General features: G+C 51.1%; 2 protein-coding genes and 1 pseudogene across 3 annotated transcripts in view; 2 read left to right on the top strand and 1 right to left on the bottom strand.

Annotated features, from left to right (window-relative positions):
• The window catches only part of LOC110303472 (keratin-associated protein 10-8-like), a 9,188-nt gene extending 5,015 nt beyond the window's left edge, over nt 1-4,173 (top strand). Inside the window, exon 2 of one of the 2 annotated variants that reach the window (XM_021174570.1) lies at nt 3,976-4,173. In XM_021174570.1, coding sequence (XP_021030229.1) covers nt 3,976-4,173 — 198 coding nt within the window. Of the gene's footprint in view, nt 1-3,525 lie in introns of those variants that run through there. The other variant, XM_021174571.1, reaches the window with a different exon arrangement.
• Nucleotides 1-7,567, bottom strand: part of Tspear (thrombospondin type laminin G domain and EAR repeats) — a 190,985-nt gene extending 183,418 nt beyond the window's left edge. Inside the window, exon 1 of the mRNA XM_021174552.1 lies at nt 7,239-7,567. Within this exon, the coding sequence (XP_021030211.1) occupies nt 7,239-7,323 (85 nt within the window). The 5' untranslated portion in view covers nt 7,324-7,567. The remainder of the gene's footprint in view (nt 1-7,238) is intronic.
• Nucleotides 7,568-12,796: 5,229 nt separating this feature from the next.
• Nucleotides 12,797-13,314, top strand: LOC110302707 (annotated as a pseudogene).
• The last annotated feature ends 9,179 nt before the right edge of the window (nt 13,315-22,493 follow it).

Here is a 22,493-nt window from a genome sequence, read left to right as displayed (position 1 = left end):
GAGTCCACTGCCCCAGGGAGGAGCTCACTGCCCCAGGGAGGAGTCCACTGCCCCAGGGAGGAGTCCACTGCCCCAGGGAGGAGTCCACTGACCCAGGGAGGAGCTCACTGCCCCAGGGAGGAGCTCACTGCCCCAGGGAGGAGCTCACTGCCCCAGGGAGGAGCTCACTGCCCCAGGGAGGAGTTCACTGCCCCAGGGAGGAGCTCACTGCCCCAGAGAGGAGCTCACTGCCCCAGGGAGGAGCCCACTGACCCAGGGAGGAGCTCACTGCCCCAGGGAGGAGCTCACTGCCCCAGGGAGGAGCTCACTGCCCCAGGGAGGAGTCCACTGACCCAGGGAGGAGCTCACTGCCCCAGAGAGGAGTCCACTGCCCCAGGGAGGAGCTCACTGATCCAAGGAGGAGCTCACTGCCCCAGAGAGGAGCTCACTGCCCCAGGGAGGAGTCCACTGTCCCAGAGAGGAGCTCACTGCCCCAGGAGGAGCTCACTGGCCCCAGGAGGAGCTCACTGCCCCAGGGAGGAGTCCACTGACCCAGGGAGGAGCTCACTGCCCCAGGGAGGAGCTCACTAATCCAGTGTAGACTTGACCTCTGGGTATGACTTTCCCCTCTCCTCTTTGGTCAGTCAGTCTGAGTAAACTGAGAGTTGTCACAATAGAATACAGTCACCCTACCCAACCCCAGCCATAAACAAACACATAAGACTGCAGACGGTTGATTTAGTTGGACTCCGTTGCTGGGATGAAGTGCAGTGGAAGCAGCGTGGGGGAGGGGGTACCCCAGACAGAAAGGCAGGAACTTGTGGGCCTGATGTGGGAAAGAAGTCCTCACCCAGACCAGAGATCTATTTCTCTTTCCTTCAAGAAACTTCAGAATGGCCTGGGAAAGAGCGCTCATTGGCCAACTGCTTCCCTTGTGAGCATGAGTTTGAATCCCAGAACCCATATAAAAATCCCAGGCCCAGGAGAGTTGGAAACAGAAGAATCCCTGGAGCTGGCTGAGCAGCCAACCTTGCCCACTTAGCAAGCTCCAGGCTGGTGAGAGACCCTGGTAATGAAACACACACACACATACACACCCAAGCACACATACATACACACATACACACACACAATACACACATATACACACATGTACACACACACAAATACACACAAGCACACATACATACACACATACACATACACACACACAATACACACATATACACACATGTACACACACAAACACACACAAGCACACATACATACACACACACATATACACACATGTACACACACACAAACACACACAAGCACACATACATACACATATACATATGAGCATACACACACATATATACATATACACACACACATACTAAGGCACCCACAAACACACATACATACACATACAGACATGCATGCACACATCATGCGTAAAACTTCAAAACAACTAATAAATCCTAATTGCCTAGAGTTAATGTGTGTTTCTCTACAGATGGCTGGGACATAGATGTTATAAACAAGAAATGAGCTGTGTTCACTACGGGTCAGGATACATGTGACCTCCAGTTTCACTAGGTTAGCTTGCTTGCTTGTCCCTAAATCTAAGCAGTGCACCCCAAGAATTACTCCAAAATTTCATTAACAAACGGAAGAGAAGAAAAAATAAACTACCTTGTGAATTTTACTTAATTTTTAACATTTGCTTAAATGCTATGCTTTGCTCTGTCTTTAAACCCTGTACACAACAGGGAAAGTTTCAGGACTGGGGTTTGAAGAGAGGCATGCATGCGCACATCTGTGCACACACACACGGACACACACACAGACACACAAAGAAAGCCACAGGATCATACATACAGCCATTATGTAGACAGCTGAGGAGACTCTCTGGGACCACTACTCCCAATGCCCAAATGTCTGAATAATCCATAAACATTGAACTTCCCTCTGGCTCCTCCTGAAGTGCTTTTCTGTGCTGGTGTAGAGATTCAGGCGTTACTCAGCTAGGGGTCTCTAAGATGGAGGCTGGTGACTGAGCTGGCCCCATGGTCTCAGAGGCATCACAAGTCCTTAAATTCAGTCTCAGGCCAGCTCTGTTTCTGGGCCTGACATGAAAAGCAGGCAGTGGTGACAGGCTTCTCCACTCTCGGTGGCCAGGAACGGGGAGGGCTAAGATGGAAAGAAAGAGACCGACGGGAAAATACCCTCTCTTCAGTGGCTGCCTTGGGTCCCACAGCAGACGTCCTTCACAGCACCATCAACTGGGGATCACACTCCTCTGGAGGGACACTTCATATTGAAAACACAGCAGACACGAGGACGGGATCCTACACACATGTGTATAATGACAGAACTCTGGCAGGCCCACAACTCACATGAAGTCACCCACACACATGCGCGCCTCATACAAAACACCACAATTGGAACTGTCAGCCCAGGGTCTGCACATTCTAATCTGGCTTTGGCTGGTTCCCTCAACATCCCCCCATGGACAATGCATGGCAGGTCCCACGGTCCCCGGTGACTAGCATTCCCTACTGCAAGACCTGTCTAGGGTTCCAACACCTCTGTGGAGAAGGTCCTTTAGAGAATCCCTGAACAAATGACCATGGCCAATAAGGTGGGCTCCGCCCATAGCTCCTCACGGGTGCCCTGGGATAGAGCTCTGAAGCCAACACTGAGGGACCATGCAGTGGTTACAAGGAGTCCTCAAGGATGAGGAGAAGCATGTGGGTTCCACAAGTTCAAAGGCAGCTTGGCACACTGACCTCCAGCCTCAGCTTTGTACCGTGTCAAACTTCAGCAGAGCTGCCTATGCCAACAACACACTGTATGCAAAGTATAAAAGCCGAGAGCCAACCCCTCACACTCACACAGACTCACACATTTATAACTCCTCAAACCTAGAGCCAAGCATGGTGACAGCAATGTCAGACGGGGCATCCCTCAATGAAACAGCTGCTTCTTAGGTATGGGCCTGACCCCACCTTTCTTCGCCCTTCATCACCCAAAGCAGGGGTAGCAGTGAGCAGAGGAACAGCCAGCCATTCGCCACTGAGTCTCCAGCCTGAGTATCTCTAACCAGGCCAAACTGAGAGAAGGGGAGCTCCCCACGGTCACTGGAATCAGCTCTGCCCTCTCCAAGGACTTGATGGCAAACTTAAAAGAGAAAGGGGCAGACAAGGCCAACTCAGAGCACTCAGAAATGATTGGACATCCCAGAAGCACAGATCCAATTACCCTGCCAAGGGAGCCCAGATCCACCCCTGGCCAGCACTGTCATCCACCGGGATCCCCTCTCCATTAGGAGAGCTAGCCAAGGTCCCTGGCTCAACACAACACCCAGCCAGGACATTTACAAGCAGGGTAGCATCTTCCTGCACTCTCCAGGAACCAGACCCAAACACTAACAAGGAAAGAGCTGCTGTGAAAAGCTGCCTATGCCAACAACACACTGTATGCAAAGTATAAAAGCCGAGAGCCAACCCCTCACACTCACACAGACTCACACATTCATAACTCCTACCACACCTGCCCGCCATGGCCACCTCCACCATGTCTGTCTGCTCCAGTGACCTGAGCTACAACAGCCGGGTCTGCCTGCCTGGTTCCTGTGATTCTTGTACTGACTCCTGGCAGGTGGATGACTGCCCAGAGAGCTGCTGTGAGCCCAGCTGCTGTGTCCCCAGCTGCTGCCAGCCAAGCTGCTGCCAGTCCAGCTGCTGTGCCCCCAGCTGCTGTGCCCCAGCCCCCTGCCTGACCCTCATCTGTACCCCAGTGAGCTGTGTGTCCAGCCCCTGCTGCCAGTCTTCCTGCTGCACACCCTCATGCTGCCAGCAGTCTAGCTGCCAGCCAGCTTGCTGCACCTGCTCCCCCTGCCAGCAGCCCTGCTGTGTGNCCCTNTGCTGCAAGCCTGTCTGCTGCACACCCATCTGCTCTGGCTCCTCCTCCTGCTGCCAGCCCTCCTGCTGTGCTCCTGTCTGCTGCAAGCCTGTGTGCTGCAAGCCCTGCTCCAGCCTGTCCCTGCTGTGTCGCCCTGTGTGCAGACCTGCCTGCTGTGTGCCCACCTCCTCCTGCTGTACCTCCTCCTGCCAGCCCAGCTGCTGCCGCCCAACCTCCTCTGTGTCCCTGCTATGCCGCCCTGCCTGCTCCAGACAGGCCTGCTGTGGACAGAAGTCCAGCTGCTGATGGGCTTATCCTGCTAGGGTCCGGAAGCTCAGCTCTTTCCTTGCCTCACAATGACCTGCAAGGGATGTATCCGTTTTGGCACCAGCATAGCATGACAGCTCCCCAGTGTCACACCCCAACATCTGGTGCCCACCCCCACCCCCACCTGCAGCTTCCTGTAATGCCTGCTAGCTCCCACTTTCCCAGAACACCTCTGCTTTCCCCAATGCACATCTGACCCTGCAATTAATAAACCTCTCTTCCTGACCTTTGAGCATCTTCCTCTTCCTGCCTCAGCCCCCCACCTGCAGCTTCCCCAGGGGACTGTGGCTTGTAACTGGCAGCTGGATTAGTCCCTGGCAAGAGAGCCCCGCCTCCTCAAGTCTTGCTGTCTCTGGTTGATTGGGATTGTTCAGGGACAGTACGAGAGGGCCAGCAGGGGGTTGACACATACAAAGCACAGTGCCTCCTGAACAGGCCTCTGTACTGCTTTGTTCTGATGTCCCAACCTGTAGATCTGTGACCTCATGAAGAATACAGCCTGGTGGTGGGGAGAGAGTATCAAGGAGCAAGAAGCCAAAAGGCAGGGGCTTCTTAATCCACCCTCTGAGGTCTGGGGCTGAACCTGCTCTCTCTCTCTCTCTCTCTCTCTCTCTCTCTCTCTCTCTCTCTCTCTCTCTCTCTCTCCCTCCCTCCCTCCCAGGTCAATTTGGATGTCCCGCATCTTCAGAGCCCCAAGCATGACATGCCCTCTGGACCACAGCCACATTCTAGACTGCTGTCCTTCTCCACCCTCACACCAGGGTCCTCTGAGCTCCGAGCTGAGCCCTATTCTGCCCATGCAAGGGTGAGGGCAAGCAGGCTGTAAACCCAAGAAGCTGAGAAACCTAACAGCCTAGGAGGCCCCAGGGATCTCTAACCCTCAACAGGCTTGGACCAGGCCCAGTGGGGAGAGGGCCCCCTGGGAACTCTGCCCCTGGCTACACACCAAGCCCTCTTGCCTTCTATAACGCTTGAAGACAGGTGGTACCCTGCCTCTGCCTCCGACTCTCCTGAGGACCCTTCTATTAAAGAGAGGGCAGAGAAGTCAGTTCCATCTAGGAACCATAACAGGACTGGGAGTTCAATCACCTGGTATCTGCAATGCCCCGTCTATGACAGAACCCCTACCACAGACTATACAGTATCTGAGACCAGTGACCGGGGCACCCTGAACTCCATGCTGCTAGCCACCTGCTAGAAAATGAAGCCATGGGCCCTTCTCAGAAAGTCCCCAGAACACAGACTACTAGACCCCCACAGGGACAGGTATGTGGATAGTGACTGGAGATATTGCCTACCAGCCCCCCATCTTGTCACCTCATTTGCAAGTGAAGCGCCAGGAAACACCTGACAAGGACTCCTCCTTGTCTAAAGCCAACTGTAACAGGTGTGAATGCTCATGCGGGAAGGAAGCTTCCTTCCCTCCGGTTTCCCGCCTGCTGTGACCTGCACATGGACCACCAGTCCCAGCTGGCCCCGTGGCCACAGATATGAGTCCAGGCAGTCCAGATCTTCCGTCTTCCCATCTGCTGGGCAGGACAGCCCGGACCAGGGGAAGGCAGAACGGAGGGCACACCTGTGTCCCGCATCAAAGTTCAGGGCTGGTCAATGCTCAACCCAGAGTAGAACCAGAGGGACTTAAAACTGGGCCAACCCTCACTGGCCTCCCAAGCCTCTTATCATATAGCTCTATAATGTCAGCCTGACTTTTATGTTTCCTCCCTGGTTCACCATATTCATAACTAGGTCACCTTTTAACTATTCGAAACGCACCTTCAGGGGAGAGGGGGCGGGCTTTATAAATAACCTTTATTATCACTCTTCAGGTCGGCTGTGTTCCCCGGGCTCCTGGAACAGGAAAGCACACGTTCATGATTCATCCCAGGCCCTGAAGCATGGCCGTCCTCACGACTCCCAGCCAGGCCTGCACGGGGTCCTTCAGGGGTTCATTTACAAGCTCACCTCACAATGCAAGGTGGCCCTGCCTGGGGAGGGGGGGAGCACACAGATGCCATCACTTGCAGCCAAGGGATTTGTGTGGTGACAACAGACTTAGAAGCTCCACCTTCAAAGCTGTCACTGCAGGTGTGGCTGGAGAACACGGGAAGAGGGGCAGGGGCTTCTCTTCTGCCTCAGATCCCCACAGGTGGCACTGTATCGGCCCCAGGGCCTTCTCACCCACAGCCCTCGGTGTACTGGTTGCTGGAACTTACAGCCAGTCACTTCTAGGTAGTTAGGTTATAAACTGCATGCAGCAGCGCAGGGTCACCCCTTGCCGTGTCACAGAGAGCAACAGCCCAGTACGGGAAGGAGCCTCACTCCTCCTGACAACCCAGCAGAAGGTGTGCACTGAGAACACAGCCACCTGTCACACCAGTACCTCTGTCCCTGGGATCCCCACCACCAACTTGCAGGTCCAGCTACCAGATCCAACTGCCCTGTGTCTTTATCCCATTAATTGTGACTTGATCGTTAGAATCTCTTGCTGGGAACCCTAGGGCAGGATGTCACTGGTGTTCCCAGTGGCCTAAGAAGAGAAGGAGGCCTGTAGTTGGCCCACCTCGAGGAGCTCCAGGCTAAACCCAGGTGTGGGTTGTGGGTGTGTTTGGGGCTGGGCCTGTGTTTTCTCCTTCAACTGGGGACAGAGCCAGGCCCGTGGCGGCCCAGAGCTTTGCTAAGTGCAGGTTGGATAGCTCATCCCGATGCCAGGAGCCCGAGGGCCGGGGACTTCATTCCTGAAGCAGGTGCCTGGCCTTCCCCGGCAGTCTAGCAGGTAAGTACTTGCGAAGCCTCGATGGCTGCTGTTAGCGCTTTGAAACTTGAAACCCCTCCCACCTCTAGGAGCTTAGAGAAACCTTTTATTGTGACTGCCTGTGCTGCCCCTCTATTGTATCTCCCCTGTCCCCCATAACTGTCCAGGTCTCTAGGAGGACAGCATCTTACCACACTCAAGTGACCTGGTGTCAGGAGGTGGCATGTCAAACCCCACTTTTCTCCAACTCCACACAAGATGCCCTACCCATGTCCCCATGTGGTCACCTTACCTGTGCAGGGCTCCCAGGGCCGGGCACCACAGCTGGGGGTACCCAGAAACAAGAGCACCGCACACAACATCAGCAGCGCAGACATGAGGGGCTCGGGTCCCAAGATCCATCCAGGGGTTCCACACGCCTGCAGAGAGGCAGCCACTCTTAATTCCCTGCGAGGGGCAGTCTGGACCCCAGGTGGTCACTGTGATGAGCCCATGTTTGTATCTGCAAGAGGACAGAGGTGGTCCTGGCAGTAATGACAGCCCCTAGCTGTTCTGCAGTAGCAAAAGGCGGGTGGCCCTGGCAGACTGAAGCGTCAGCTGCAGGCAAGGGCTTATCTCTCTGCTTCCCTGCTGGGCTTGGGTCCCGCGCGCAGGTGACAATGGTATCAATCTTCAGGACTGGGATTAGTCATTGGCAAAGCTCACCCTCCTGAAGGAGAGACAGAAATAGATCCTTCAGCGGAGCACTGAGAACAAACCAGAAAAACTTAGAAAACCAGTTTTTCCTGGGTGCAGATGACGACGGCGGCGTGCTGCTGTGCAGGACTCGGTGCAGGTGACCTTGGCAGACCTGCAGCTACCGATAGGGACAGGTGCTCTGTCGGTCCACCTCCCGCTCTCCTCTCTTGGGGATTCCCAGACAGGGCTCTTGTTCTCAGCTGGGGCGAGTGTTCCCCGAGGTTCCACCACGCAGCAAGGGGTCAGCCTTAGGTCCAGCAGGTCAGATCCTCTGTTCTGTGCTGAGATAAGGATCAGTCTTAGAGGAGGTGGTGACAGAGGAAGGTCTCCTGCCCTGCCGGGTCCCACACCGTCCCCAGGAGGGCTGGCTTTGAGGAGGGCTTTTTATCTGGTGCCCAGCCCTCGGAGGGTGTGTGGGTTTGTCAACTGTTGGCTTCAGGAATTCCCCTGTGGGGGGAGCCATCCTTAAAGCTGTTCCAGAGGAAAGGGTTTAAGAGTGGCCGCGCAGAGAGTGCATTGCCCGTGTGCTCAATTCCCTGAGGGATGCTTCCGACTCAACAGGACCCCCTTTCACAAGCCCCTGAGACACACAGCCCCCCCGCCCGAATGTCCCAGCTCAGAACTTAGGCAGAGCCTGACACTGTGGGTGTTTGTTTGCAAATGGCAGACCATTTTGTATGTATGGGGAGGGTGGGGGTGGCAAGAGGGTGGGTACCGCAAAACAGAGAAGGAGAGAGGACAAAGATGGATGGAGAAGAGAAAAGAGTTAGGGGGAAAGGCCCAGCTCAGGGGCCTGGCAATGTTTGACTCAGTGGGTGTTTGTGAGCTCAAGACCCTGTGATTAGAGAGAGACAGAGAGGCAAGAGACCATAAGAGAGGGAACAGACAAGAACAGATAGACCTGGAGGGACGAGATGGGGTGGGGGATGGGAGGGGAAAAGAGAGAGGTGGGAGGGTAGTACAGGGATGGAAGAGGAAGAAGGGATGGATGATCTGCAGAGTGCTGGAGGGTCTCTGTGTAGGGGACATGTATTCAAGCCTTCCCTTCTCCTTGGAAACCCTGATCTGCCATTTATGTCCTGGTGAGGAGGCTTGTGGGCTTGTGGTGACTAAGATAGCTATAAAGAAATCCTTGAAGAGGCACTTGTTATACATGGCTACCCTCTACCTGGCCCAGGGGAGCTCTTGGGGTAAGTTTCTTCACTCCTGGGCTCAATGCCGCTCCTTCCTGGTGGGACCTATAGAGTAGTGGTGGGGTTTTCTGAGGTTCCTACCCTCATAGATCCGAGCTGCTATTAGCTTATATGGAGCCCACGTCACCGTGACCCTAACCATCAAAGGAAAGATGTGTGGTTCCCCAGGGGAGCAGCAGCCTGATCTGAGGGGGAGAGGGGGGAGGGGAGCAGCCTGGGGGGGGGAGAGCAGCCTAGTCTGGGGGTGGGGGGCAGAGTGGGTGGGGGGAGCAGTCTGGTCTGAGGGGGGAAGGGGAAGGGGAGGGGGAGGGGAACAGCCTCATCTGTGGGAGGAGGGGAAAGGGGAGGGAGGTCTGGGAGGGGGAGGAGAGCAGCCTGGTCGGAGGGGGGAGGGGGAGACCTGGTCTGAGGGGCGGGAAGGCACTGTCGTGCAGTCTCTTTCCCAGCTGAGGAACACTTTGTTCTACAGCAGGACCCCTCCCAGCCCAGCTGCAGGTAGTGGTGGTAGCCACCAGAGGCACACCCTGGGTGGGGTTTGAGGTGACTTCTGCAGGCTGGGCAGCTAGCACCTGTGCAGGGTCACAGGGTTGCAGGGCTGGTGAGCTCCGTGCAGCCAGCTACCCCCTGACTCCTTTCGTTAAATGAGACAGTATCAGGATTTTTTTTTTTTTGGAACAGCCTGATTTAAGGAATGAAAATTATGCTCCCTTGGGAAAATCCCTCCTTGTTACATTTGCTCTGTTGTGAGCAGCAGGCAAGAGTTCGTTATTGAAGCTATCATGCGAAACCCCCACAGTGGCGACCTCAGAGTGGGAGCTTGACAGTGAGACTCCAACACACCACAGGAATCTCTGTAACTCCACATCTGGAAATTGCGTGACCACAGATGTGACCTGGATTAAGCAGCAGGTCTCAGGCATGCCAGCTGCTAAGCCCTCCTCCGTGACAGAACCCAAGCTTCTGTGTGCAGTCAGAGACACTGGTAGAAGGAAAAACACTCGTGTTTCTTCCCCAATGTGGTTTTTTTTTTTCAGGTTGATTTTGCAATAGAAATTGCTTCTCCTGCATTACATGAAGGAAAGATTCACAGACACTGGCCAAGAGCAACATAAGGGGGTGGGGGAGGCATATATCAGAGATGTCTGTGATCGGCCTGAACCTCACACAGTTTACCCACACCTGAGCTCCTGTTAAAAGATCTCACAGGCAGGAATAGCCCAGCCCAGTCTGGTGGAAAAGAAAACCTCCCAAGAGGTGAAGATATAGCTCAATTGATTGAGCCTAGCCCCCCTACTTCAATCACCAGCACCCCATAAAGCAGATGTAGTGGAGCACTCCTGTAATCCAGATGTAGTGGAGCACTCCTGCAATCCAGATGTTGTGGAGCACTGCTGTAATCTAGGGACTCAGGGAAGTGGAGGATCAGAAGTTCAAGGTCTTCATCAGCTAGCTACACAACATGTTTAAAGCTAGTCCGGGCTATTGGGGACTTTGATGGTCAGGTTGAAAGGAAAGAAAGGGGGCTGGTGAGATGGCTCAGCAGGTAAGAGCACCTGACTGCTCTTCCAAAGGTCCTTAGTTCAAATCCCAGCAACCACATGGTGGCTCACAACCATCTGTAACAAGATCTGACTCCCTCTTCTGGTGTGTCTGAAGACAGCTACAGTGTACATTATATGTAATAAATAAATAAATCTTTAAAAAAAAAAAGAAAGGAAAGAAAGGAGGAAGAGAGAAAAAGAAGGAGGGAGAGAAGGAGAAGGAGGGAGAAAGGGATTGAGGAAGGGAGGATAGGGATATTGGTTGGAACACAGAGCCTCTCTCTGCCTTTCTCCCTCTCCCTGTGACACAGTCTATCTGTGTCAGAGAGATCTGGCCTCTTCAGGAAAAGCAAACCCAGCCTTTCCACTATTCAGCATCCTTTTCTTTAAGATGTAACAGGTCTTGAGATGCAACCTTCACAGTTGCCATGCATGTCTGCTCAGCTCAGTCTTCCCCTGCAGCAAGGAGCCCAATGTGTGGCTCATCTGTTACCGCTCCCAATCTCTACCCACACGTCGTCGCCTCTGCTGTTACCGTCCTGAGGCTTTACATCGCCTCTTCTGTGATGCCTGTTTCCTCTGCCAGCATCATGTTAGCACCGCTTGATAAATACATATGTGCACTAGCTCTCCTTTTCAAAAATTGTACCTACAGGAGCTGAGGAGACAGCTCAATCCACAAAGTGCCTACCTTACAAACATAAAGACTGGAGTCAATCCCCAGAGCCCAGATGAAAAAGGCTGGGTAGAGTAGCCTGGGTACTGTAATCAGCCCTGGGGAGGCAGAGGTAAGCAGACAGATCTCTGGACCTCGCTGGCCAGGCAGCCTTGCTTACTTCCAAGTTCCAGACCAGTTAAAGACCCAGTTTCAAGGTGGCAGAAAGTAAATAGTGCCCAAGGAAGAACAGCCAAAGTTGTCCTTCACATGGACACACACACATGTGTGTGTGTGTGTGTGTATGCACATACACTTACACAAAAATGTGTTTGCAGTCCAGTGTGATGGTGCATGTCTGCAATCCCAGCATGCAGAAAGCTAAGACAGGAGAATTCTAAGTTTAAGGCCAGCATGTACTACAGAATGAGTTGCTAGCCTCAAATAGAGTGAGACTCTCTCAAAAATAAAAACAAGTATTGGCAGCTCTCACCTATATTCTTCTTCATTTGAACTTTAAAAACCATTGTCCCCATAACTGGGTGTAATAGCACACACCTATAGTACAGCTACTTGGGAAACTGAGGCAGGAGGATGGCTTGAACCCAGGAGTTTAAGCGCAGCATGGCCAGACTGGGTCACAAAATAAAAAAAAATTTTTTTAAATCCTATTTAAAACTTCCAAACCAACATTAAGTAGTAAGGAAAGTATTACAGGAATCGGGCTGGGGAGATGGCCCAGCAGATAAATATCTTGCTGTGTAAGCATAAGGCTCTGCATTTAGATCCTTAGTATCGACGTGTGTCTGCATGCCTGAGGTCCCAGCCCTGGGGACATGGAGACAGGAGGATCTTAGGAGCATATGGCCAGCTGGTTTGCCAATATGTGAAGTCATTCAGGGATAATGTTATCATTGTTGTAAACATAATTTATTTGTGTATATGTGGCATCTGTGTGTGTGCATGTATGTGTGTGTATATGTGTATAAACACAGCATGTGTATATGTATGTGTATAGTCTGTATGTATGTGTGGCAGGTATGGTGTGTATGTGTTTGTGTGTATGTCTGTGTACACATATGTGCTTTGCACATGAAATTATATTCTTGCACATATTTAACATTTCATATTCTTGTTTTCTGGTCGTGTTACTTACAGTTTGTCACAACATCATCTAGTGTATTGTGTTTTTTAATACCCAAGTTTCTCCCTAAATGTATATCAAAATTTCTTATACCGATGAGGTTTTACAGAACGCTTACATTTTCTCACTAGACCTGACCCTTTGCCGTTACACGGCTTTTCCTTTCTGGGTTTGGATTAGTACACGTATGCATAGGATTAGGACACGTATGCATATTTTGAGTGTATGAGCTCAGTCTTGCTTTTTTTCCTCCTCCACAGAGCACGCCCTTTTACCAGCACTACCTACACAGCAGTCTATACTACTGCTCTGTGCTGAGCACTGACTTCCGTTTCATTTCTCCTCAGAACTCTGACCGTTAGGTGTTTTCATGACATGCTGTTAGGTGCGTATGCATTTTTGATCGTTATATAACTGCAAATCCCTCTTTCCGTGGAATTCATTGCTCTCCCAGTCCTCTTTCTCAATGAAGCGCCCCACCCCCACCCCCTAGCCAATCAGCTCTGCCTAGGCCTCTTCCCCTCCCAAAGCATCCGGTGTTCCTGTTGCCTGTCTGTGCTTCATATACCAGACACCAACATGCAGATTCCCACCTCACAGCAGTACCTCGGAAGCCCATACACGGGAAAGATGGCTTCTGCGAGCAGGGCCATGCATGTAGTTAAGTCACCTGCTCCCTCAGTAAGGTTCCTTAACAGAAGAGACAATCCTAGGCTGGAGAGATGGCTCAGAGGTTAAAAGCACTGGTTGCTCTTCCAGAGGTCCTGAGTTCAATTCCCAGTAACCACACAGTGGCTCGTAACCACCTGTAATGAGATCTGGTGCCCTGTTCTGATGTACAGGCATAATGAATACTGTATACTAAATAAATAAATCTGAGAAAAGGAGAGAGAGAGAGAGGCTTTGGGGTCTACTGCGACACCCTCCTCTCCTCTGTAATTTCACAGCATTCAAAAGGAAGCATGTCCCGAGATTTCCTGATGCATCAGGGGCCACCAGACGCTGCAGATATAATACAAACATTACCTTGGAAATAAAGAAGGGAACTGATGTCTCAAGAGGAAATAGAATTGACCCAGCGTGGAAGTCTAGAGTGAGCATCCTGGCTGCTGTTTGTCATCAGACAGAAAGATTATCTTTACAATAAAGGACTTCCAAAGTGAGAAATCATATATATTAAACAACCTTATAAATATTCTGTGAGCAGAACCAAGCGTAGAAACCCCAGGTGGTCACTTGTTTCTCCTATTTTATGTATCTTGGTCAGCTTCCCCACAAGCTGACCTGTACACTTATTAAAGTCGACATTTTTAAATGGGGGGAAAAGGCCAATACAAGGGTTGTGGTTTAGGAAGTTGGGAGACACTGACATCACCCTGAAATAGTCCAACATGGTGCATACACCCACCCATTGTGAGGCCCTGGAGGTTTAACAGTGAACCACGTGCCAAATGAGACTGTCATGCTCACCGAATACAAAAATGCACCCCCAACTTCCTACCCTAAATTCATCTTCACCCCATGCCTCTTAATCACTGGATCAGAAGGGGAGGTACCATGCAATATCGTCCCAACACCATTGGAAGGCAAGGGGAGCTCTCCATACTCTTTTGTTTGTTTGTTTGTTTGGTTGGTTTGGTTTTGGTTTTGGTTTTGGTTTTTCGAGACAGGGTTTCTCTGTATAGCCCTGGCTGTCCTGGAACTCACTGTGTAGACCAGGCTGGCCTCGAACTCAGAAATCCACCTGCCTCTGCCTACCACATCCTGGGATTAAAGGCATGCACCACCACTGCCCATTGAGATACATACTCTTGGAAATGACATCCAAGCTTCCAGGATTCGAGACCCTGTACTACAAACCCCAGAGAAACATCCATAGGAAGAGGCTTGTAGATCAAGAACGAGGATGTGTTCTGAAGTTTGCTAATATGATGGTGAATTTTGCATTGGGTGGTGTTGTCATAGCCCTCAGATACTTGGTCCAGACTGCCCAAATACTACAGTGAAGGGATTTGTTAGCTATGTGGGGGGACCTCATCCAATCCACTAAAGATCACAAGGCAATATTTGAGCTCCCCAAGAAGAGGTACTTCTTCCAGAAGCCGGCCTCCAGACTCTAGCTGTACCACCAACTCTTCCCTTCCCCCACTTCTCTAACCCCCCCCCAATCTCCCAACACCCCACCCCACCCCCAGCAGCAGTCAGGACTTGCCACCCCACCCCCCACCATCAGTCACACAAGTCAGTTCTTAAAATAAACACCTCTCCTGTCTAGAGAAGCAACCGTCTGTCCATATGTGTGTATGTGTCTGCATCTGCACACAGACACACACACCTGTCAGCTCTGCTTGTCTCCAGAGCCCTGGTGATCATAGCGTGTGGGAAAGGGTATCCTTAGCTCTAGTTTAAGGCACACCTTCAAAGGACTCAGAGAGGGGTGTGGCCCTGGGAGAGGAGGCCAAGCAGACCCCCTCATTTTCTTCTGAGCTGGAGCTTCACTGTGGTACTAGGGGAAGAACTCTCCCAGTGTGGTTAGTTGAAGCCTAGAACTGTTTTCTGAGTAAGTTCTAGAAAGCATGTATGAGATTCAGGGTGTCTATTCATGTACCCATCCCATCACACTTAAATCTACCTAAAATTCTTTCTTTTCTTTTTCTCTTTCTTTCTTTCCTTCTTTCTTTCTTTCTTTCTTTCTTTCTTTCTTTTCTTCTTCTTTTTTTTAAGATTTATTTATTTTATGTGAATACACTGTCACTCTCTTTCAGACACCCCAGAAGAGGGCATTGGAACCCATTATAGATGGTTGTGAGCCACCATGTGGTTGCTGGGAATTGGACTCAGGACCTCTGGGAGAGCAGTCGGTGCTCTTAACTGCTAAGCCATCTCCCCAGCCTATAAAACTCTTAAACTCCGACTCTGTATCTTAAAAGGAGAGCACCAATTCTGGAGTCTCTCTGAGATGGCGACAGTAGGCAAGGCCTGGTGGGGGTCCTTCTGGTCTCCAGGTAGGAGTGAGGAGTGCTAGGCACTTACTTCTGTTGCCCCATTTAGCTCTATCGCACCTCGTCGATGTCTGTGAGGCTCTTCCGCATGGACAGCCTATCCAGGCAACCCTTCCCAAGGCTCGGGGAAAGTCACGCTAGCAACTTAAGGAGCAGTCAGGAGTTTCCTGTGGTCAGTGGACTGCTCCCAAGGTGGGGGAATACTATGGGAAGCAGATGTGCTGTGATCTGAGGGAAGGTCCCTCCCTCTGTCTTGCCAGGAGAAATGCCCCTACCCCAACTCCGGTGGTAATTTCTAGAAATTGGCTGCCTGCTGAAGTCACCACGGCTCAAAGGTTGGGACCCTGTTTTCTGGGACACCATCCAAAGGTAGCCCAGTAAGAGCACCTCCAGTTCCGGATGCACTCAGTCACTGGCTTTAGCCTAGCTCTTAGACTCAAATCTCTTAGACTCAAATCTTGTGTCCCTGAAAGGTGACACATCTGTAGGAGCTTAACTACTTAACTGACTCTGAAGTTGCCACTTTAGGGGCTGGGAAAGCAGAGTCCCCCGGGTCCACACATCTGCAGTAGGGAGGACAGATGGCAACACAGGAGCAATGCCAGAGGCCACCCTGCCCGGGGTCCCATGTTCATTTCCGGCTTGCGAGGCCCCTGAGTCCCCTCCAGCAAAGCCCGCTGCATGAAGCATGTTCTTAAAATTCTTTGCAGATTAACCCGCATTACCGTGAGCCCCATAAAAGCGCCTGGCGGCTCGCGGTGCTTTCCCCGGCAGGCGACCGAGGAGGGAGGCGCAGCTGGCGGGAAGCGCAATTAGGGCGCGGGCACAGCACTTCAAAGGCTCGGGCGGGCTGTAATTAGCGGCACCGCGGGCGGCGGCCCCGGCCTGCACCCCAACAAAGGGCTACGGTTGCTTGAGTCACCCCGGCGAAGAGAGGCCTGGGGCCGGGGAGCGCTCCTGCCAGACCCATCCTGCAAGTCCATGCGCCCCTGCTCTAACTGTCAGCGGGTCTGCAGGGAGGAGGAGATGCCCGGACTGGGGGAGGTTCCTGCCAGGTCTGAGCATCCCCACCTTGGCTTGGGGTCCGCTGAGATCAGGCTGAGCGACCAGACATCTGCACCGGAAGAGGATGGAAGAGAGAGGTTGTCTTGGCTACCACAGGGAAGAATAGAGAGTTGGAACCACTTGTTGGAAGCTTCCAGAAAGACTTAGCCAAGAGCAGGCAGGGGCTGCAGCTGACCTCCACCTCCACTGGAACTGAGCACTGGGGCCCTCCCTGCTGGGTATTGCCTGACAAGGTTTTCACATCGGCTTTCTCAGGACTCTGGGTGTATGTGTCCCTGGCAGCCAGTGCCCCGGGGCAGAGGGTGAGTGTGTAGTACTTTGGAAGGGATTCCTTGAGGGTCCAAGGAGGGTGGACACATTTCTGTGGTACCCAGGGATCCATCCTTCAACTGCTCATTGTTTTCTTCTACATAGAAAGAAGGACTTATTTGTGAATACAGGCTACTTTCCTTATGGCTTCTCCACTCTTTAAAACAACATCAACAAAAACTTGTCTACTGTGATGGTTAACATTTATTGTAACCTTGATGGATCACCCACCCTGGCAGACAACCCTCTGGGCATATCTGGGAGGGTAAGAGATCTACTCTGAATGTGGGAAGCCCTATTCCATGGTTGGGGTCCTGTACTGCATAAAAAAAGGAGAAAGTGGCCAGGCAGTTATGGTGCGTACTGCTTGTTTGTTTGTTTGTTTGTTTGTTTAGACAGGGTTTCTCTGGGTAGCCCTGGCTGTCCTGGAACTCACTCTGTAGACCAGGCTGGCCTCAAACTCAGAAATCTGCCTGCCTCTGCCTCCCAAGTGTTGAGATTAAAGGTGTGCGCCACCACTGCCCGACTGGTGCTTACCTTTAATCCCAGAACTCCAGAAGCAGAAACAGAAGCAAGAGGATCTCTGTGAGTTCAAGGCCAGCCTAGTGTACAGAGGGAGTTTCAGACAGCCAGGGCCACATAGAGAAACCCTGTCTTGAAAAACCAAGGGGGAGGGAGGGAAGGAAGGATCGAGAGAGGAAGGGTGGGGGAGAGAGAGAGAGAGAGAGAGAGAGAGAGAGAGAGAGAGAGAGAGAGAGAGAATGAGAGGAACCCCAGCATTTGTCACTTGCTGCTCCTGACTGCCAAGATGTATGACCATGTGCTTTGTTCCTGCTGACATAGCTTCCGGACATCACAGACTGTATATTCTAAACTGTAGCCAAGATAAACCTTTCCTTTTAAGCTGCATGTGTCGAGTCCTTTGTTATAGCAATTTAAAAACAAAACAAAACAGCAACAACGACAAAAGATCTAATACACTAGTCACAGTGGATCAGGGCTATGACAATAAGCCAGTGTTAACTCCATCATCCCTATAAATGCGTCTAGTGTGGTCACATCCACAGGTCTATGGGTTCACAGCTTCAGTTTAAGAATGTAGGGATGTATAGTGCCACCTGTTTAAAACCATGACCACAGCAAAGAGATACAAAGTAGCTATATTTAGGATAGCAGTAGGCAGGTGAGAGCCAGTTGTGGCAACTGCCTTATACATGCAACATCAGGAATCAACTCAGCAACTTGAGAAAGGTGGGTATCACCAGCCATGCGGTAAGTGGGGAGGCAGGTCGGTGAGAATGGGGACCCTGAGTTGACCGCATCTCATCACACCTAGGAATGCTGATCACCCACAAACTCATGATGCTCTCTGGTCACACTGGGGTTCCAGTGAATATTCTTTTCTTAGGTAGAGCTGTAAAACTGCTGCCATGACTTGTGTCCATGTTGCTGGTTGGCAACAAGCACCTGTGTGATCCTTGCAATTCATTAAAGCGTAGATAACAGGCCACCAAGTGTAGCATTTCATCCCTGCTGATGGACTGGAGGCCCACTGTCACCCAGGAAGCTTTCCCAGTGGTCTGTGACAATTCCCCAGCTGTCATGCTCAGCAAATATATTACATCACTTAGACAGACACTTGCTTTTAAATATAATCTTGTTTTTCCTATTCTACAGTAATGGGCCTATTGTTGGTGTTTCTTCTCACACTAAGAAGGAAATGGAAACAAACCCAAGCTTCCTCAGAGGTCATCATTTAGTGTGATGATGTCATCACACTGCAGCCAAAATGTGTAGATACGCACGCATTATACAAAACACGGGTGCGGTTCTATGCATAGCATATGGGTAGACACTTGTGCCCCCTGGCCTCTTGCTAGCCACCAACAGAGCTGACAGTGTAGGCATGCAAGTACCAAGCAGCATTTTCTCTGGCCCAGAGCCTGCACAGTGGGACTGAGTAAGCTTATCACAGTGGCTCTCAACCTTTCTAACACTGCAGCCCTTTAATACAGTTCTTTATGTTGGAGACAAGGATTCTCTGTGTAGCCCTGGCTGTCCTAGAACTCACTCTGTACACCAGGCTGGCCTTGAACTCAGAAATCCACCTGCCTCTGCCTCCTAAGTGCTGGAATTAAAGGAACCACGACTACCTGACCTTGTTGCTACTTCATAACTGTAATTCTGCTACTGTTATGAATTGATAACAGTAAATGTCTGTTCTTTTCTGATGGTCTTAGGCAACCCCTGTGAAAATGTCATTTAACCCCTGAAGGGGTCACAACCCACAGGTTAAGAGATGCTAGTTTACCAAGACTGACTAGTCCCAGCCCCTGCTGTCTCTTGTTCCAGTCTCTCACTGAGGTCAGAGAATCTCACAGATGGTCCCTGCCTTGACCCAGTGGAAATGCACAGATTACCAAGACAGCAAGCATAGGCAGGTGCTGTCTCCCTCAGACCAAGCCTGAGTCTGTAAGAGCAGCTCCACCTGCTCACCTGCTTCCCCCAAGAGCACCACCCAAGCCTACACCTGCATCAGGAGAGTCCACAGGATGTCTAGAGGCACCTTTCCAAGACAGCGCCCTGGCCATGCAGGCATGAGCTGCACATGGAGAACAGCAAGGAAGAGCTGAGCTTTCTGGACAAGGCAAGGGGTGTGGCCAAACAGCAGGACAGCCACAGGACAAGAAGAACCAGGTTGTATCCACAGAGACTGAATCCTTTAATACCTCTGTAGCCCCATGAGTTGCCTGGCTTATTCTATCATAGGACACTTCAAACTTGTCTGGCCAATTTCCAGAGAGTTGTGTTCTCTGGACATCCCCATGGGAGAGAGAGCAGAGAGCACAGGAGCAAAGTCCCTGGGGTCTCTAATAGGGCACTAACAACACTCCTGGGGCCCTGCCCTCACTAGCTAGTAGCCTCCAAAAGTCTCACCCATATTCAGGATTAGTTTACAACTATGTTCACAGGAACATTCAGTCCATAACAATAGTCCCTGAAAATCCGTGCCCCAGATGCAGAGCACATCCCGAACCCCAAGGTCCAGCATCAAGTCTAAAGTTCAAAGCCTCATCTAAAAACCCTGCGGGGAGTGGGGGGAGGGCAGAGAAGCGGATGAGTGAGAGACTTGTGGTGTGCTTCCTCCAGCTCTGCACCTGTGAAATCAGGTGCATTCTGGGCTCCCAAAGCAGAGGTGTGACAGACACGAGTTGGGCCGTCCCATCCCATTATCAATGACGTCATCAACCTGGGAGAAACCAGTATGGGACTTCACAGGCCACAGGCTGTCAGACATCATAGAGGGAGAGGTGACAAGGCTGTGAGGACCAGCAGCCATGACAAGGGGACCTGGCTGGGGCCTAGGAGCCCAGAGCCGTGACCAAAGCTGGTGTTGTATGCGAACAGAAACACAGATGTGGTGTTTCCTGCCTGCGGGCTCTGCTTTTCCCTGAGCGGACACGGTTCTTCATCTCCACTTTAAGACAGTGGAATTGTATCTCCAGACATACCAACCTCCCAGTCCCATGCATATGGGTATGGGCTGTCTGGGTAGCTGAAGGAACAGACTTTGACATTAGCTCTGACCGTATACCAGGAGTCAGCACAGTAACCATAGGTTCAGAGCCCAGTTCCCCGAGACTGTGTCCACAGGGGACAGCCAGGGCTCTGAGTGCAGGCGAGGGAAGATGGGAGCATGTGCCTCCTTGTCAGGAAAGGGACTCTGCATCTTACTTGTGAACAGTGGGAGCCAGGTATGCTGGATCAAGGTATTGTGAGCTGCGCCCTAGGGAGCCCGCATGAGGACTGGGTACTAAACAGACACCTTTTCCAGGCAGAGGGAGAAACACAGATGTGCAGGTAGAAGGCAGGCAGCCCCTGTGTGCTCCCGCTGCAGGCAGGACCAAGGCCAGGGACAGAGTCTAGGGCAGGGCCCCATGGGTCAAAACTTGCAGTGTGGATTTGGGTGGAGGAGAGGGTTAAAAAGGAATCAAACACCACACGATGCACATTAAAGAATAAAGGAAGGGCCCCCAATGGAGGAGCTAGAGAAAGGACCCAAGGAGCTAAAGGGGTCTGCAGCCCTATAGAAGGAACAACAATATGAATTAACCAGTACCCCCCCCAGAGCTTGTGTCTCTAGCTACATATGTAGCAGAGGATGGCCTAGTCTGCCATCAATGGGAGGAGAGGCCCTTGGTCTTGTGAAGATTATATGCCCCAGTATAGGGGAATGCCAGGGCCAGGAAGCGGGAGTGGGTGGGTTGGGGAGAAGGGCGGGGGAAGGGTATAGGGAACTTTCAGAGAGGAAACTAGCAAAGGGGATAGCATTTGAAATGTAAATGAAGAAAATATCTAATAAAAAAAAGAATTGTGATTATATGCATGTGACACCATTCCCAGTATCCCCAGCACCCTGTATTCTTTGAATCATCTGTGGATTGCTTAAACTACCGTGTACAATAAAAGCATGGTGAGTAGTCACTACACTGTGTTTAAGGAATAATGCCAAGAAAATGTTGTTGCAGCTTTAGCCCAGAAGCAAAATTTTAATATGTTATATACAGAATTGGTTCAATGCATGGCTGTGGGTGTGGAAGTGGAATTCATAAATTCTTAGATACATAAACCATGTCACAGAGAAGACACTGCCCAATTTCCCAAGCTCAGAAGAGGTACAGTCAGGTATTTGTCTCAAAAAAAAAAAAATAGGTGGACAGAGCCTAGAAACATCTGGCTAGCACATGTACATGCACACACATCTGCACATACGAACACTAATCACTTACTTAACAGGGAGCCCAGAGAGAGAGACTAATTTTTTTAAAGATTTATTTTTATGTATGTGAGTACACTGTAGCTGTACAGATGGTTGTGAGCCTTCATGTGGTTGTTGGAAATTGAATTTTAGGACCCCTGCTTGCTCTGGTTGGCCATGCTTGCTCCGGTCAACTCCCACTCGCTCTGGCCCAAAGATTTATTCATTATTATACATAAGTACACTGTAGCTGACTTCAGATGCACCAGAAGAGGGCATCAGATCTCATTACGGGTGGTTGTGAGCCACCATGTGATTGCTGGGATTTGAACTCAGGACCTTTGGAAGAGTAGTCAGTGCTCTTACCCACTGAGCCATCTCACCTGCCAGAGACTAATTTTTTTTTTAATTAAGACTTTTTTTTTTTTTAAAAAAGTGTGTGTGTGTGTTTTGTCTGTATGTATATGCACTGCATGTGTGCAGTATCTGAGGAGGCTAGAAGAGGGCGGCAGATTCCAACCCATACCCACCCCTGTTCCGACTCCCCACCCCACCTCCCAATGGAATTACAGACACCTGTGAGCTGCCATGAGCTCGCTGGGAATCAAACCCTGGTCTTCTGGAAGAGTGGCAAGTGCTCTTAACCACTGAGCAGTCCCTCCAACCATTCAGCTCTTATCTCTACCTATGGAGAGCGTTTGGAATTTGGCATCTGTCACTGGGCTGGGACAAGGAAGTAGGCTCAGAGAAGAATATTAGAAACACTGACGACGGGGCTTTGTTTACTGCTTGGCATGATGAGTACCAGAAGTGATCTCTTTGTTTATCGCCTTGCTTGATTACTTTGTCTTTGATCTAAGAACCGACCATGTTTTTTGAGTATACCAGGATTGATATAAAAGCAGACTGGGAAAAACTAAAGGTGCCTCAGCCTCAGCTCCGGCTGGAGTCGTGTTATTGTGTTGTCTAAGTGTCTCTGTCTTTACAATCCTCACTCCCTCCCTTGAGACCCTGTTGGCTGACTGAGCTGGCTTGGTCATCTCTATCTTAGTTGTAGAGATTATGACAAGTGACAAAACTTTCCCCGAGCTGCAGAGATGGCTCAGTGGTTAAGAACACGTGCTGTTCTTGCAAAGAACCC

The sequence above is a fragment of the Mus caroli genome, chromosome 10, assembly GCF_900094665.2.
Source record: "Mus caroli chromosome 10, CAROLI_EIJ_v1.1, whole genome shotgun sequence".
NCBI classification, from domain to species: Eukaryota; Metazoa; Chordata; class Mammalia; order Rodentia; family Muridae; genus Mus; species Mus caroli.
Note: the sequence above shows the minus strand (reverse complement) of the source record. Positions and strands in the feature narration are given on the sequence as shown.